General features: G+C 39.1%; 1 protein-coding gene across 2 annotated transcripts in view; it reads right to left on the bottom strand.

Annotated features, from left to right (window-relative positions):
- The window catches only part of Lonrf1 (LON peptidase N-terminal domain and ring finger 1), a 33,097-nt gene extending 17,437 nt beyond the window's left edge, over positions 1 to 15,660 (bottom strand). Inside the window, exons 1-3 of one of the 2 annotated variants that reach the window (XM_046463484.2) lie at positions 14,869 to 15,660; positions 3,156 to 3,274; positions 1,490 to 1,612 (exon numbers count right to left, since the gene is read on the bottom strand). In XM_046463484.2, coding sequence (XP_046319440.1) covers positions 1,490 to 1,612; positions 3,156 to 3,274; positions 14,869 to 15,577 — 951 coding nt within the window. In that variant the 5' untranslated portion in view covers positions 15,578 to 15,660. The remainder of the gene's footprint in view (positions 1 to 1,489; positions 1,613 to 3,155; positions 3,275 to 14,868) is intronic. The other variant, XM_046463483.2, reaches the window with a different exon arrangement.
- Between the last annotated feature and the right edge of the window lie 899 nt (positions 15,661 to 16,559).

Raw genomic sequence — 16,559 nt, 5'->3', positions numbered from 1 at the left:
ATGTAACCACTTTCCATATATAAATAAAATCACTTTCCCATATATATTATAATGTATATAAAGTCATTTTCCATAGTTTTGTTCTATGATGTGTTAGTAGATCTATAATATATATGTATATATATGTATGTGTGTGTGTGTGTGTGTGTGTATATATGAAATATTGAGAAAACTAAGGCAAATATGCTGACTGCGGCAGTATTGCAGCAACATCATGAAAGCAATGTTTAATTAAGGAATGTCAATCTGGTTTTGACTGAACAAATTACAGGTAGAATCCCTTTCCAAAATGCTTGGAACTACAAGTTTTTTGGGGGATGGGAGTTGTTTAAATATTTGCAAATTCATAATGCACTATTCTTGGTGATCGGACCTAAATCTATACATGAAATTCATTTATGTTTCACATACAGCTTACACATGTAGCCCAAAAGCAATCTTCTACAGTATTTTTAGTGCTTTTGGATTTTGAGTGTGACCTGTCATATGACATCAGGTATGGAATTTTCCAAGTGGCATCACATCATGATCAAAAGTTTAGATTTTGAAGCATTTCAGATTTTACATTTTCAAATTAGAGATATTTTGCCCATAATAAGGAATATTTAAATTAATTAAACAAAAATATTGCATTAAAATATCTGTGAATGAAATATTTTGATTTCTCTAAGAATTAAATATACTAGGTTTGTGAAACTGAAAACTGCCTGTCAAATGTTTCCTATTATGTACTTTTTTTTAAATTTTTAAATTTTAATTTTTTTTAAATTTTTATTATTGGTTGTTCAAAACATTACATAGTTCTTGACATATTTCATACATTTGATTCAAGTGGGTTATGAACTCCCATTTTTACCCCAAATACAGACTGCAGAATCACATCGGTTACACATCCACTGTTTTACATATTGCCATACTAGTGTCTGATGTGTTCTGCTGCCTTTCCTATCCTCTACTATCCCCCCTCCCCTCCCCTCCCCTCCCCTCTTCTCTCTCTACCCCATCTACTGTAATTCATTTCTCCCCCTTGGTTTTTTTTTCTCTTTCCCTTCACTTCCTCTTATATTGTAATTTTGTATAACAATGAGGGTCTCCTTCTATTTCCATGCAATTTCCCTTCTCTCTCCCTTTCCCTCCCACCTCTCATCCCTGTTTAATGTTAATCTTCTTCTGATGCTCTTCCTCCCTGCTCTGTTCTTAGTTGTTCTCCTTATATCAAAGAAGACATTTGGTATTTGTTTTTTAGGGATTGGCTAGCTTCACTTAGCATAATCTGCTCTAATGCCATCCATTTCCCTGCAAATTCCATGATTTTGTCATTTTTTAGTGCAGAGTAATACTCCATTGTGTATAAATGCCACATTTTTTTAATCCATTCATCTATTGAAGGGCATCTAGTGTGTACTTTTTATTTAATTTTCTAATAATCATTTCTAAAAAGACCTGTGTCAGACTTGTCTTGAACTATTCAAGTTGGTAAACTGATTACCTTTTCTACTTGTAACTTTGCAGGTGCAAAATCTTCATCAAGGGCCAAGCACTGAAGAAAGAGTTGTAAGGCATCTCCTAAAAAGCCAGCATCCTGAAGTACTTTTCCTTTCCTGAAATAGACCTTCAACAAAAGCACATGTATGAAACCTTTATAAAGCTTTTAACAAAATCAAGTAAAGAAAAAAAAAAAAAAAACAGTTGGCTCAGAAATGTGAATGTGAAACTGAATGACCCCAGGGAGGCCAAAGTATTTTAAAGGCTCATCTACCCACCCTGAAAAGCACTACTGGGGAACTGAGACCCAGATGATTCCTTCATCAGACTTCACAGCCAGTTAGAGTTTGGCAAAACCAAAAATACAATGTTATCTCACTCTCAAGAAAGTACTAATTTAAAGATTACTGGTATCAGTTGTTTAAAGGAAAGAGGAAATAGTAAACTTATACAAACTTTAAGATGCATCAACATTAAAGAAATACTAAAATGTGGAAAAAAAGTTCACTTTACAATCAGGGCAATATGGGAAATGTCTTCTAGATTACTATCTTTGCCTATACCATTTCTTAAGAAAGTACTTATAGATATGATACTTTTCATAAATCCTTATTTTGTCTTTTGTCCTTCAGGATATGAATTCATAAAGTTCTATGAAAAAAGCTGAATCCTACTAATTGCTACTGATAAGCCAAAATTTAATTTGTGGGTTGATCTACCAACAAGTATCAACTGCAAGTTTTAAATAGGTCTGTAACTAGCATGAAAAGAGGTTTTATAAGCCACAGAACAAACTATTTAATAACTTCAGAGGAACCTAAAGAATATTCTACTCAGTTTTTTAGCTATCATTTAAATGGCTGAAAAAAACCACCTTTCTGATTAGTAACCACTCGTTACTTCAGTGTTAAGTCCAGAGGGTTCTTTCCTTCTTAACAGTTTTAAAGCTCTCCATACCAACTACTTTCTTCTTAATCTTTTGTTTTGTACCAACCAGTCATGCCATCATGGGAGTTTTTATAATTTTCCTTACTGATATATATAATTTTTAGAGCATACTCACCATAGTATCCTCAAAGGCAGTTTTGGAGAGCAAATGCAGCATTTTTAATTTCTAGCCTAAAGAATACTTATGGGAGACAGATTGATTTGCCTTCAGAATTTGATGAAAAGGAGAATTAGTAAACTGATTATATGTAATTATATGTTATTCCTCAATAACATATGAGGCAAACCATATGTTACTCTGAAACCACATGCACAAGCCAACCTCTCCTCTGCCCACATCTACTTTCTAAATTCACTGCCTAAACACCTCATTGTCATTATAATGCCTTGAACAATTTTCCAGCCTCAAGGACTTAATCCTCTTTCCATTAATAAATCTCCTTTAGTGAAGTTCAGTTTGAATGAATCTTCACAATATGGCGAAGTGTATTTCTTTGCAAAAATTTAGTATAATAACATCTTTGGGTTTTTTCCCTTGTCAGGAATTCAATTTATTCTTTGATTATAAAACAAAGGATTGATGATGTAAAAAATTTCCAGATGACATCTACTCAAAATATTGGCTCTAAATTTCTAGCAAACTATATATTTCATTTGACCATCTGTTTTGTTAAATCTTGTAACCAATTAAATTAAATGTAAATATAAAAAAGCAATTTTACCTCAGGCCAATTTGGAAGTTGAAAGAGAACTGCATTTAAATCTTCTATGGCTGCTTTAAACTCCTGGAGACCAGCATAGGATTCTGCTCTGTAAATTTTGAGAGTCAGGTCGCGGGGCTCTGAAATAAATATTTTATAAGGATATATTATTTTACAAAGACTACTGTATAATCCACAGAATATTATCATGCTAGCCTAAGAAATGACTTACAATTTCAGGGTCTAAATTCATCAAGCTAAAGCGGAAGTACAACACAGGGTAACCCACTTTACATGCTGAATCTTACCTAGAAGTTTTATCAAATCATTACAAACAGATAATTTTAGTAGAAAAAATTATTGTTCTTGAGAATATAGAAATATTTTTATAACATGAATAATTACCCCTAAGAAAATGGTATTTTTAAAAAGGAATAACCTATAGATTTTAAAGCCCACATGTTACATATTGAGACTTGCCTTTTCTAAAATGTAAATCTTAAATTTTACATCTTCTAAATCTTCATCTATTAGATTTAGAATGGACATTCTCTTATGACAAGGAACTAGACAGGGTTCTATCTTTTGAGGTTATTATAGTAGTCTTAGAGGAAATACATAGTAGGTTCTGGAGGAAATGAGTCAAGATATAAAAATATAACTGTTTCTAAAGGAAATAGGTTAAGAGTCAGCTTTTAGAAGGTCAAGATTTTAACACTTGCCATTAGCAACAATGATCTTAGACCATCTGAAAACATTTAATTTCATATGTTCTTAGGAAACCAAACTGTTGTTAATTTCACTATTCTCTAATCTCTACTTGAGACCATCTATTGTCCAACAGCATAAGGAATTTCAGATATTGAGCTGGTTCATCTATGTTATTGTAATCATTTACTATGGTACATAAATCATGAAACTAAAGGCTAAGCAAACAATTATGTTTGTCATATCTATAAATTTTAACTTCAGTCTTTTTTTAAGGCTTTTCGTCTTTGAAGTCTTCAAAAACATATGCTTAAAAAATAAAGGATTCATCATGAGAGGACACAGACCCTTAAGCCTCTAAAAATAAAATTAATACTACTCTAACAGCTCCTTGGTGCACACTAGTTTTTAAACAACTGCTTTTCTACAGAGAAGTCTTGCTTTACCAATTAATTTAGACAGGCAGTTTTCAGTTGCTGGTGCTTGAAAACTGGAATTATAATCTTCCCTCAATTTAATATCAATAAAATTTTTTAAAGTTTTTTGAGGCATATCTTCTTTATTTAGGAAGAAATGTTTGGTTTTTGCTCCTTAAAGCAATATATAGAAAATCATCCTCTGTGAACAAAAATGCACAGAAATCGAAAGCTCCACATTTTTAATCAATCAAGAATTAAGAGTTTCCAGCACAAAGTAAGACCTTGTAGGTGCTCAAAACTATCTTTATTATTCCTATTTTTACAGAGCTTACAATCTAGCTAGAGAATTTTGAAAGGGCATCATTTAAAAGATGTGACGAGCACAACTGGAGATGAGAAAACAGAGAGGTGTATGCCAATACCATCTAAGAATGAACAGTAAAACTTCATCAAAAACTCAGTGCAAAAGGCTGGGGCTGGGGTTCAGCAGTAGCGCACTTGCCTTGCATGTGTGAGGCACTGGATTCAATTCTCAGCACTGCATAAAAATAAATAAAATAAAATAAAGGTCTATCAACAACTAAAGAAATATTTAAAAAAAAAAAACTCAGTGCAAGAAGTGCGGTTTTCCACCCACAGCTCCAGGGCTTCCAATGATACCCTTGAGACAGACTTCACCAAGAAGGAGTTCACTACAGAAACAAGCAGCTCATTCCATGCTTATACCCCTTGTGGGCTTTTCATTTCAATTTTTTTCTTGTACAGCAAGTTCTCGCTGGTACTTAGGGCAATGCACAATCAGAATTGTGGAACATCTGCCCCTCACCTTTATATAACTTCTCTAGGGCAGTACTGAAAGAAGTGACTGAGAAGACCCATCTTTGGAAAAACCCAGTTAAATCCATCTATAAAGCTGATGGATATGTTAATTACTCCCGATCATTACACAATGTATATATGTATCAAAAATTCACAATGCTCCATAAACAAGTACAATTATTGTGTTAATTCAAAAATACATGGCAAGCCAGGTACAGTGGTACACGCCTGTAATCCCAGCAGCTCGGGAGGCTCAGGCAGGAGGACCATGAGTTCAAAGCCAGCCTCAGCAAAGTTGAGGTGCTAAGCAACTCAGTGAGACCCTGTCTCTAAATAAAATACAAAACTGGCTCAATGGTCAAGTGCCCCTGAGTTCAATCCCCAGTATCCCCCTTCAAAAAAAAAAAAAAAAATACATGGCAAAACAAATCTCCACTCTACGCAAACATTCAGGATGAAACACCCCCTCTAAAAAGAGTCCTAAGAAATTAGTGCATATTAGGATGAAAAGATGTACTCTGAAAAGACCCATACTTTAAAACTCCTTGTAGAGAATGTTTTCATTGATAATTTCAAATGTTAATTGAATAATTATCCTAGATAACTCTATTAGAAAAAAAAAGAGAAAAGTCCATTAAATGAGTTCGAATTTCCCAGTTTTTAATGTTTTATTTTTGCATTACTGGGAATGGAACCCAGGAGTACTCTACCACTAAGCTACATTCTCAGTCCTTTTAATTTTTCATTTTGAGACAGGGTCTTGCTGTTGCCCAGGCTGGCCTTAACTTCCTATCCTCCTGCCTCCTCCACCTCCTGAGTAGCTGGGATTACACACATGTGCCACCACACCTGGCTCCAGTACTTTTTTAGGAGATCAGAACCACTGTTATGGTGGTTATGTTATGTTTCATAAGTGACCCCTAACAACTGTGTTGGAGGCTTGCCACTGAAGTGGCCTTTAGAGGTAGGGCTTTTGGGAAGTGACTGGATCATGAAGCCTTTGACCTCATTAGTGGATTAATTCATTGGCAGCTGAATGAATTACTAGGAGGTAGAAGAAGCTGTCAGGAGGAGGGGCCCAACTGGAAAAAGTAGGTCACTGTGGTCACGCCCTAGGTTTCTTGTCCCCAACTCCTTTCTCTTTCTGCTTCCAGCTGTTATGAGCTGAATAGCTTTCCTCTACCATGCTCTTCAGCCATGATGTTCTGCCTCACTTCAGGCCAAGAGCAATGGAGCCAGCCAACCATGGACTGAAACCTCTGAAACCATGAGCCCAAATGAACTTTTCCTCCTTTAAATTGTTTACGTCATGTATTTTGGTCACAGCTGACAGATATATTCACCTCATTTATTTAAAATCCTTAATTCTAAAAAAGAGCCAAATTCACTAATTGAGCCCCTTTAAATAATCAAAGCATACAGAATGCTGTCTTCCATGTAAAAACTTTTCAAGAAAGACAAAAAAAGCAATCAACCCTGACTTTGTCATTACCTCAAGTTTGAAGAAGTCAATAATTATTTAGTCTCTGCTCTCCACCTGAGCTTGAGGACAGTTAACCAGTTACTTCACTTGCCCATGTCATTTGGGAAGATTCTTCCAATCCACTATTATAAGTATCTATGGTACCAACAAATGTCTGGCATATTACATACTTTGAATTTGCTGAAAAATTGAAAATATAAAGATGACATGGTTTGAGCTAATTGTACTGAACATGATGATTACAGGTCTTAACTCTGTGATCTTATTCCAAATCACTCAATAGTTCTAGTTTTGTTTCCTGTCTACCAGGACTAGGGACAGATGTTCTAGTTCTGGGTAATGACTTGCTTCTCAGACCTTCATTTTCAGTCTTGATTTTTCACCCTAACTCCAGTGTCCTCAAATTTCTAACTGTTCTGCTATACTTTTCCTCAAACACAGCATGGTCTCAAACATTTTTCACAATAATCTTTTCATGACATCACTGACTCCCTAAACCAAAATCATCCTCAACTTTGTCTCACCTCCTATACTTCTCAAACTTGCCTTTCCAGTCGTCCTGATAGTAACTTACCTGACACTAGGCTCCCAAATCTCTCTTTACTACTACAGTGATAGCTTTCTAACTATCTCCTGCCTCCAGTTTTACCTAGGTCCTCACCACCCACAAGATAAAATAGGTCTTATTTAGTTCAACATACAAGTTGTTTCACGTCTGCTTCCTGCCTCTCTCTCCAGCCCTACTTCCTATCATTATCAACCTCCCACTTCAAATCTCAATAATACTTTACCACTCATCCCGCTCCAGGTATGCCCTATTTCATGCCTCCTTCCTTTGCTCATAGATCTCTGTAGTTAGTCATATCATTCCTAACCCAGACCTCCTTTCATCTTTGGATAACTTTTCTATCCAACAAGACTCTTGATCTTTAGGATATCTTTGTTAAAGGAAAGCATCTTGATCCTAAAGATCAAGAGTCTGACCCCTGAAGTCACACTTCGTGGCTTCAATTTCTGCTCCTCCCCGCCACTGATTATGAGCGGAGGCAAATTACAAATCAATTTATACATTCAATTTTATAGCTAAGGAAACTGTGTAAGGAAAACATTTTTTTTTTTTTTTTTTTTTTTTTTTTTTAGCTGAGCATAGTAGCTCATGCCTATAATCCCAGAAGTTCAGGAGGCTGATTTAGGAGGATCGTGAATTCAAAGCCAGCCTCAGCAATAGCAAGGCGCTAAGCAACTTGGTGACAGCCTGTGTCTAAATAAAATACAAAAATGGGCTAGGCATGTGGCTCAGTGATTGAGTGACCCTGAGTTCAATCCCAGGTACCAAAAAAGGAAAAACTTATTTTTTAAAAATACCACCAACCAAGCACTGTTCTAAATGACTTACAATTTTCAAAAAATCCTATGTGGATCCAGCATTGTAGACATTTTTAAAGGGTAAGAAAATTGAGCACTGAGTTCAAGTAGTTTGCCTGGGATCAGTTGGTGATGGATTCAAACTCTACAGTTCTCTGTTTATTTCTATGCTATGTTAATTATAATATTTACCTCATGAAGTTACTCTCAAGAGCAAATCCATATATGTAAGGTACTTAATATAGGGCTTTGTATGTGGAAAGTACTATTTATTTGCTATTATGATTATGCTTCTTCACTGCATATGCACAGCATTTTTGAGTAGTTTAATTTGAATATCTAGTTTTGAGCTCCCTCCATTATTTCCCACCTTTGAATCCTCAGGCCATGGCTCTGATAATGTATCAAAAAGTAGGGGAAACATTAAAATCTGACTCAGTTAAGCTCCTCAAGTCATACTCTCATTTTCTCTTCTCTTAGAACCAGTTTTATTAGTTGTAAGTCATTAGGCAAAAAAAAGCTATGTCACACATCTGAAGAAAATTAGTCTTGAGTTGTCCAGAATTCTTCATGGGCTGAAGAAAGTTTCTAGAGACACCCATCTTTGTGACATCCTTAGGAATCCATGACCAAAGTAATAGGAGTCTTAAAGTTCTCTCTTTGGCCTATCTTTTAAGAATGTTTTTCATATTGCAAAAGTTCTAAAATATTTATTCACAAAATTTAAAGATATAAGAAATTAAGAATTAAAAAGTATTTTTTCCCAGCACTGGTATTATCAAAAGACAAGATTATCACAATTAGTTTAAAGAGCTAATTGGCTTTTATTTATAATTCTAGAATCAGGTAGCACCTAATTTAGAATGAGTGTTCTGATGGGGTGGGCAGAATTTGGCTTAATAGAAAAGAGCTGAGATCCAAGTGTGGTGGTACACCCCTGTAATCAATCAGCTACTCAAGATGCTGAGGCAGGAGGATCTCAAGTTCAAAGCTCATCTTGGCAACTTAGTGAAAGCCTGTCTCAAAATAAAAAAGGGCTGGAGATGCAGCTCAGTGGTAAAATATCCCTGGGTTCAATATCCAGTACCCCCCTCCAAAAAAGTTCAGTAGGGTAAAACTTGGTTATCATAATTAAATTGAAAGATGCCAACTGATGTTATTAATGATTTATAAATCATGTGGAAGAATAGCAGTTTAATATAAAACTAAGATCATAAGCACTAGATTAAAAATCTGGGTTCAGATTCCCTTTGAGTAGTTTATATAACTCTTAAAATATCACTCTCCTCACCTAAAAAAATACTTACATCTTAAGACTTCTGTAAAGACTGAATAAATAATGCACATAAACAGTTAATACACTGCCTGACACACAGGGCTCAATTTGTAATAGTAACTGTGGCTGAAAACATTACAAAATATTTTAGAACACATCAATTAAAAAAAAAATAATTACCTCTTGAGACAAGATATACAAGAGTATGTTTTACCTTGTCATTTAACCACATAAACCTTAGACTAGAGGAGAACCATCCTTAGGGATCTGTAGGACCAGAGTAGGCCATAGAGGGGAAGCAAGAGACAATACTATCTTACTAAAGAAAAAAAAAAAAAAAAACTGAACAGAAGCTTTTTTCTTACATTTGAGAGTACTCTGAAATCATTCATCTTCTATAATAAACAATTCCAATTTTTAAAAATACCTTTGAAATGAAAGAAGTACAAATTAATCTCAAATTTTACTTGAATTATTTCTAAGACACTTAGAAAAATGATTCTGAATTCCATCAAAATAGAAGAAAAATCAGTGGAGTAGAATAAGGGGGACTGAAAGGAAGAAAGGGAAAAAACAGTAAAATGAATCTGACCTAACTTTTCTGTGTACCTATATGAATATTCCACATTTCACCATTATGTATATTTACAAGGAGATATATAGGAAGTACTGGGGACTCAAATTAGAGCAAATTGTATTCCATGCTTTTATAATTATGTCAAAATGAATCCTAATGTTAGAATTAAAAAGAATAAAATAATTTAAAAAGAAAAAAGATTCTGAATAAACAAAAAGTCACCAGACAAGTAACTAGAAATCTAAAATAAGTTCGGGTATACTTTGATAAATTGATTAAAAAAACAGGTAAAACATGGAAATTATTCATTTAAAACAGGTCACTTCACAGTCATTTATGTAACTAGTTTTTTCATCTTTTACATCAATAAGAATAAGCCACTGAGCTGGGGTTGTAGCTCAGTGGTAGTGCACTTGCTTAGCATGCGTGAGGCACTGGGTTCGATTTTCAGTACCACATATAAAATAAATACAAATAAAGTTCTATCAACAACTAAAAAAAATTTTAAAAAAGATTAAAAAAAAAGGAATATACCATTATAACTGATCTTTTTAGTAACTCTGAGGCACTGCAAAGAACAAATGAAACAAACCAAAAATATTCTGCATATAGGCTCAGTTAAATAGAAGTCAATAAATCTCATTTTCTGGAGATTTTCGTTAAGTATCAATTTGCTATGATCATAAAAAAAATACGAACTGTATAAGGAGAAGGATTTTATTTTGTTCATGTCTATATTTCTAGAATATGAATCAATATCTGGCATATAGAAGGTACTCAGTATTTGTTGAATGAATAGTAAGAGTACTTAAAGATTTGTTTCATGTATGCTAATTTTTATATCCAGTTTATGCTCAGAGTAATAGTCATATATCACTTTTAGCTCTAATTTGGTTACTTACATAAGAAAGTCACCTGAAATTCCTGGGGCTTTTTTCCCTTAATCTATGAATTACCAATACTAGTTATCTGCTCTTTTAGCTCAGTCTTTTGTAAGGATTAACTAAGATAATGGAAGCAATAATATTTTGTAAATTATAAAGCACCAAACAAATGTCAATGTTCCAAGTCCTTTGTATAGTAAGGATATAAATAAGTCATTAATTAAATTCAAATATCTTCATTTTAACCTAGTTGAATTGTTAAAAATTCAGTATTTATCTATGACTTGATCAACATATATTTAAAGTGTTACCACTGATTAACATGTGCAAACTGGAATGAGAATTTAACCTTGATTCTGGTAAAATTAATTTAGTAGACAGAACAGAATAAGACCAAAAAATCACAAGGTTTTGATTTCAATTTCCACTGTATCACCTAACCATAATACAACTTTTAAATTTTAAAATACTTTATTGTTTTCTGGGAACTCACTCTGTGTGAAGCACTTTTTGAAACCCTACATTTTCTCTCTCATTTAATTCTCAAAATAACCCTATGAGGCAGAAATTATGCTCACTTCTCAGATAAGAGAACCAAAACAGAGTGGTCAGGCAACATGCCCAAGGTCAAAAAGTAAGGGGAGCGCTGCACTCAGGTAATCTGCTTCCAGCACACATAGCTTTCATCCTCAGGTTATACTGCATCTCTCTCTAGCTGCCTCAATTTCCTTCTGAGGATAATAGTACTCCAAGGATTCTGTCAGGATCAAATGATATATAGGATAAAAAAGTACTTGGTAACAGTCAAGGGCTACAGAATTAATATTAAAGACAAAATTTTCCTTCCCCAAATACTTTAATGCCCCCTGTGACCTTTATATTTTAAAACCAGTTCAAACTGTAAATTATACTGTTCTGTTGTCTCCTTTGAGGGAGACGGATGAACACAGGAAATAGGCAAGTCAGTGTAAAACTCTGTTAAGAACAAAAGACAGCGTTATATAGTGAGATCATTTCAACAGACTTGAGTATAAAGACTCCAGCAGAAAAGACTTTTACATAATATCCTTGAATACTAAAAGGAAAGTTATGAAACATCTGAGAGTTAATACCAAAAGATCAATGGATTAAATGTTATCTAAATATATTCAATGCAACAGAAACTTATGTAATCTCAATGGGAAACTTCTGATTTTGGCAAAGGTTTTCAAGCTTTCCTTTTCTGTTGACAAGGATAAGTTTAGATGTGTGTGGGCTAACTGTAGACTAGATTATTTTTTTCTATTTAATAGTATTTGTTTCATTATGAGAAATACATGAAGAAATCATAGTGAAGATTGCTTTCATTATCAACATGACAGTATCATTAATAATTAAAACTGGGGCTAGGGTTGTGGCTCAGTGGTAGAGCGCTAGCCTAATGTGGGTGAGGCACTGGATTCGAACCTCAGCACCACATAAAAATAAACAAAATGAAGATATTGTATCCAACTACAATTAAAAAATATTTTTAAAAATTACAACTGTATAATTATTTAAATACATTTCACACAACTGTATAATTATTTAAATACATTTCAGATTGCTCGATAGCTAACTTGCCAGCTCCCAAGTTAAAACCTAACAACAGTACAAAGAGATTTATGGCTCTATTAGTTAATATTTTTGTGTTATTTAACTAATATTTGTTTATTTTGGGTTTTGTTTGCAGTGCTGGGGATCCAACCCAGGTCCTTGCACAGCAAGTGCTCTACAACTAAACTATACCACTAACCTCTTATTTATGCTCATAAATTATGAAACATAAATCCATCCTTTATCCACTAAAAATTATGAAACATAAATCCATCCTTTATCCACTAAAAATTATGAAACAAATGCATCCTTTATCCACTAAAATTTGGTTTAAAATTTCTTCTCTACTTCACATTAAAACAAAACACCTTAACAAAATACCATATCTTAGTGCCATTGAGACACATTTATTTTCAAGCACAGAATTTATTTTTTTTAAAAGACAAAGAGGAAAACATAAGCTAATGAGGTAAAAGTCAAAAAGACTTGAGTTCTAGTCCTGCAAAAGTAGAGTTAAGTGGCTTACTGGGGTATAAAATTCCCATGTGCAGTCTATGCAACTTATAAAAAGAAGAGTCAATCTTTCAGAGCCTTTTTCTGTTAAAAATAATCATCTCCAATCCAAGACCTAGAATTTCCTCAATTAAAATTGTGATCACAGAATGTTATGTTAGATCTTAATTAGTTAATGTGCTCACTGTTCTTCCATGGATTAGGACCTAAATTTTATGAATCACCTAATTTAAGAGAAGGTCAAATAATTATATTGGTAAAGCTAACACTGATAGTGCTGTAATACTTCTATACTTTAGACAAATAAATAAATAAACAAGAACAAACTTCCCTGAACAATCCTCTTAGATAAGCTATAAAGATAGAATGACTCTAGATCAACATATAGAAGTGGAGGATGTAGAGTTGCCTGTATAAACAGCCAGCTGGATGACTGGGAACAAGTCATTTTGCTGACCTGGCTCTGCTTCCTCATTAAGATGAGACTCTGGTCATTTACTGGGTGGTTTATCACCAAGTCCAGCTTCTTCACACCACTTAACTCACCCAGAGAGCTAGAGTCATCTGTACCAGAATTCTGGACTCCAAATAGTTTTCTTTTGCTCTGGGTCTATCATTTTATTCTAAACTGCCTACTCCTCCTCATAAAGAATATGAGAATATGCCAGGTTTGTGCTTTGAACCCTAAAGGTATTTTTCTAACATATTGTGACTACTTCAATATGACTAAGCACTCAGAATAAAAGACCCACAGGATGATATTTTCAGTTACACAGTTCAAAAACATACTTAATACATATAGTCAGTTTTTATTTTAGACGTCTATTTTCTTGGAGATTACTGACAATACAGATAATAAAATCTTGAAATATGTTTATTATAAGGTTTACCAATAGTGACATGATTGACATTTGTGGCCTGATATTTCTTTATTTACATAGGAGGCTGTCCTAAGCGTTGTGAGAAGTTTAGCAGGACCCCTGGACCAGTCACTAAATGTTGGTATCAGCAACACTCCCACAAGGGGTGGCAACGCAAAATGTCCCTATATAACGTCCCTGAGAACGGGAAGGTAAAATCCACTCCCCCATTGGTGGAGAACTGCCAATTTAAAGAACAAGTCTTCATTTTTCTTAAGTTTGACATTACCCTCTTTCATAGCTAAACTAAGAAAAGTTCTAACCAAGGTTAGGAAGCCAAAGCTGCTGCTTCTTCGACAGGAAGAAATAGACAAAAGACTTATAAAGCCTACAAAGCCTTTCCCTATAGCTAGATCAGAAATGTTGAAACAAAAAAGAAGCGCAGCAAACACTCTGGATCAGAGACTCTCTGTACCTTTACAAAACCTAGGTGCATCTGAAACTAAGCACATAGGTATATGTGAAGTATGACTTGAAATAGGCTGACACTGACAAGAACCAATTCTACAAGCAGTGTCTGATAAGAGGTGACCACCGGTGGGCGCCCTGACACCCGCTGGAAGCACGGCGGCCGGCTGGGCCTCCCGGTGCTGGGTGCCCGCGCCGAGCTCCCGACACGCCCACCGGACGTCACCCGTTACACAACACTCCCCCCACCCCAGCTTATGCAATTCTGCCCTCCCGCGGCTTCCAATTGCCCCGGTGACTTTTATGCGAGAGGAAGGTAAATGCTGCCCACCTAGCTTCGACTGGGGATCCTCTCCCCGACCTGACTGTTGTTCCCCGCGGCGACCAGGCCAATTACCGGAAAGATCCAGGCAGGAAGCCAGCGGTCACTCGGGCTAGCCCCTCTCCCACTCGTCCCGCGCCCGGGCGGCCTCGGTGGGGGTCACCCGCTCCGCGCCAGACGCGCGCACCCCCCGCTAGCCGTGGCCGAGGGAACCCCGCTTCCGTGCGCCCCTCCCCGCGCCGCGTCACAGTCAGCTCCCAGGGCGATCCCCATTGTGACCAAAGCACCCCGGGGCGCCGCCCCCTCCCACACCCTCGAGCACCCCGAGATCCTACACACGGGGGGCCAACTGGCTCCCCGGGAAGGAGAAGTGCCTCTAGGGGAGCAGAGGAGCTCTGGGTACCCGGCCCGTCCGGGAGATGAGGGTGGAGTCGCCCGGCCCGCGTCGCATCCCCGCGCGGTCACCTGCTCGCAGCGCCTCGCAGGCGGCGGCCAGGGCCTCCCGGTAGCGCCCCTGGTGCAGCAGCTCCCCAAGACGGCCAGCCGCTCGGGCCCGCTCGCGCTGGCCGGGGAACCACTTCTCAGCCAGGTGATTGAGGACGACGCTGGTTCGGAAGTCCGAGACGGCGATGGCGGCGGTCAGAGGCGGCGGCCGCGGGCTGGTCCCCTCAGCATCAGTGGCACTAGCGGCGGCGGGCGGAAGCCGGTCCCGGCAGAGGCGGCAGCGGGCGCGGAGCTCTCTCCGCAGGCAGCGACGGCAGTAGCTGTGGCCACAGGGCACCGTCACCGGCTCGCTCAGGAAGCCCCGGCAGCCCAGGCAGCTGAGGAGCCCGCAGGCCCCCGCAGCCGGAGTCGCACTCCAGCCCAGCCCGTGGCGGAGCCGGTAGTTGAACACCAGGCAGTCCACCAGGGTGCCGAGACACTCGGGCCTGACCGGGGCCCCGCGGCGCAACGCCGCCGCGTACGCCTCCAGCGCTCCCTTCAGGTGGCCGCCCAGAGCCAGCAGCTCTCCGCGGCGGAGCAGCAACTCCCAGGGCTCAGACTCCGCGGCCGCGCGCTCCAATCGGTCACCACTGCCGCCGCCCACTTCCCAAAATCGGCCTGGACTCCGCGGCCTGGGGGCCATCTCCTGACTCCCTCCTGGGGATCCCCTCGCCACGACGGGAGAAGACATGGCCAGCGGAGGGCTGCTCCGCCGTCGCCGCCGCCGCCGCCCGCCGCTACAGTCCCGGAGCCTCCCGGGCGCGCGGCTCCGCACGCGGCCCGCGAGCAGGGGGGCGTGGCGCGCGGACATGGCGGGGCGGCGCGCGCCCGGGAAGCCCCCGGGGCGGGGCCGGGGGCGGAGCCTGGCGGGCCCGGGGCGGGGCCCGGCTTGTCGACCGCGCCCCGGACTCCCCTACACCACCCGCGGCCCAGTTCCCGGAGAGCCGACCGCCCGGCCCCGCCCTTTTCGAGCCCCTCCTGGCCGGGGACGCAAGGTCAGATGATCCCCCAGCAGGGATCTAATTGGCTTCTCAAGAAAGGAGGGCATGGCTTGCAACTGAACAAAGCCCGGAGGAACCCTGAACCTCCATCAGCGGGTCGCCTGCCGCCGGGCCCCGCCCACCACGCTATGCCTTTTCCCCAGCCCCTGCAAGGTGGGCGTTCTTCTGCCCAGAGGCCCGCCCGGCGGAACCGAGACTCTTATTGTCCACCCACTCCTGACGTATCCGCCCACCAGGGTGGGAACGGCCCCTACCTCCACCCTCCTCTCGGCGAGTGGGATCCTCCGGGCGTAGTCTTGTGTGAGGAGTGGGTTCTGGGTGCACCAGGTTACAGTTGGACACGTAGAGGCACCGGGACTAAGAATGCGCAAAACGATGACTTTGTGACGCCTCAAGTCTGTAATCGGGCAACTTCAGGCACAAACCAAAAAACCCGTGTTTCTGTGCCTACTTCCTCTAGAGGGCAAGAGGGGTTTTTTGGTGCCAAGTTAGTGCCGTCTTTCCTGTTTGAAACTCAGAAACTCACCCCCCGCCCCGCTTTCGAGTGAGGAAGCCCCCAAGTTCCTCAGATACTCTCCAAACTGCAGGCACAACACCAGGGTGCTGCATTTGATATTTTAAAAGAACACGAGGATTAAGGCTTTTTCACATGGCTGTCACCAGATCACGACA

Source organism: Marmota monax, unplaced genomic scaffold (genome assembly GCF_021218885.2).
Source record: "Marmota monax isolate L192 unplaced genomic scaffold, Marmota_monax_Labrador192_F-V1.1 WCK01_AAM20220418_F8-fsc00438, whole genome shotgun sequence".
Taxonomy (NCBI): Eukaryota; Metazoa; Chordata; class Mammalia; order Rodentia; family Sciuridae; genus Marmota; species Marmota monax.
Note: the sequence above shows the minus strand (reverse complement) of the source record. Positions and strands in the feature narration are given on the sequence as shown.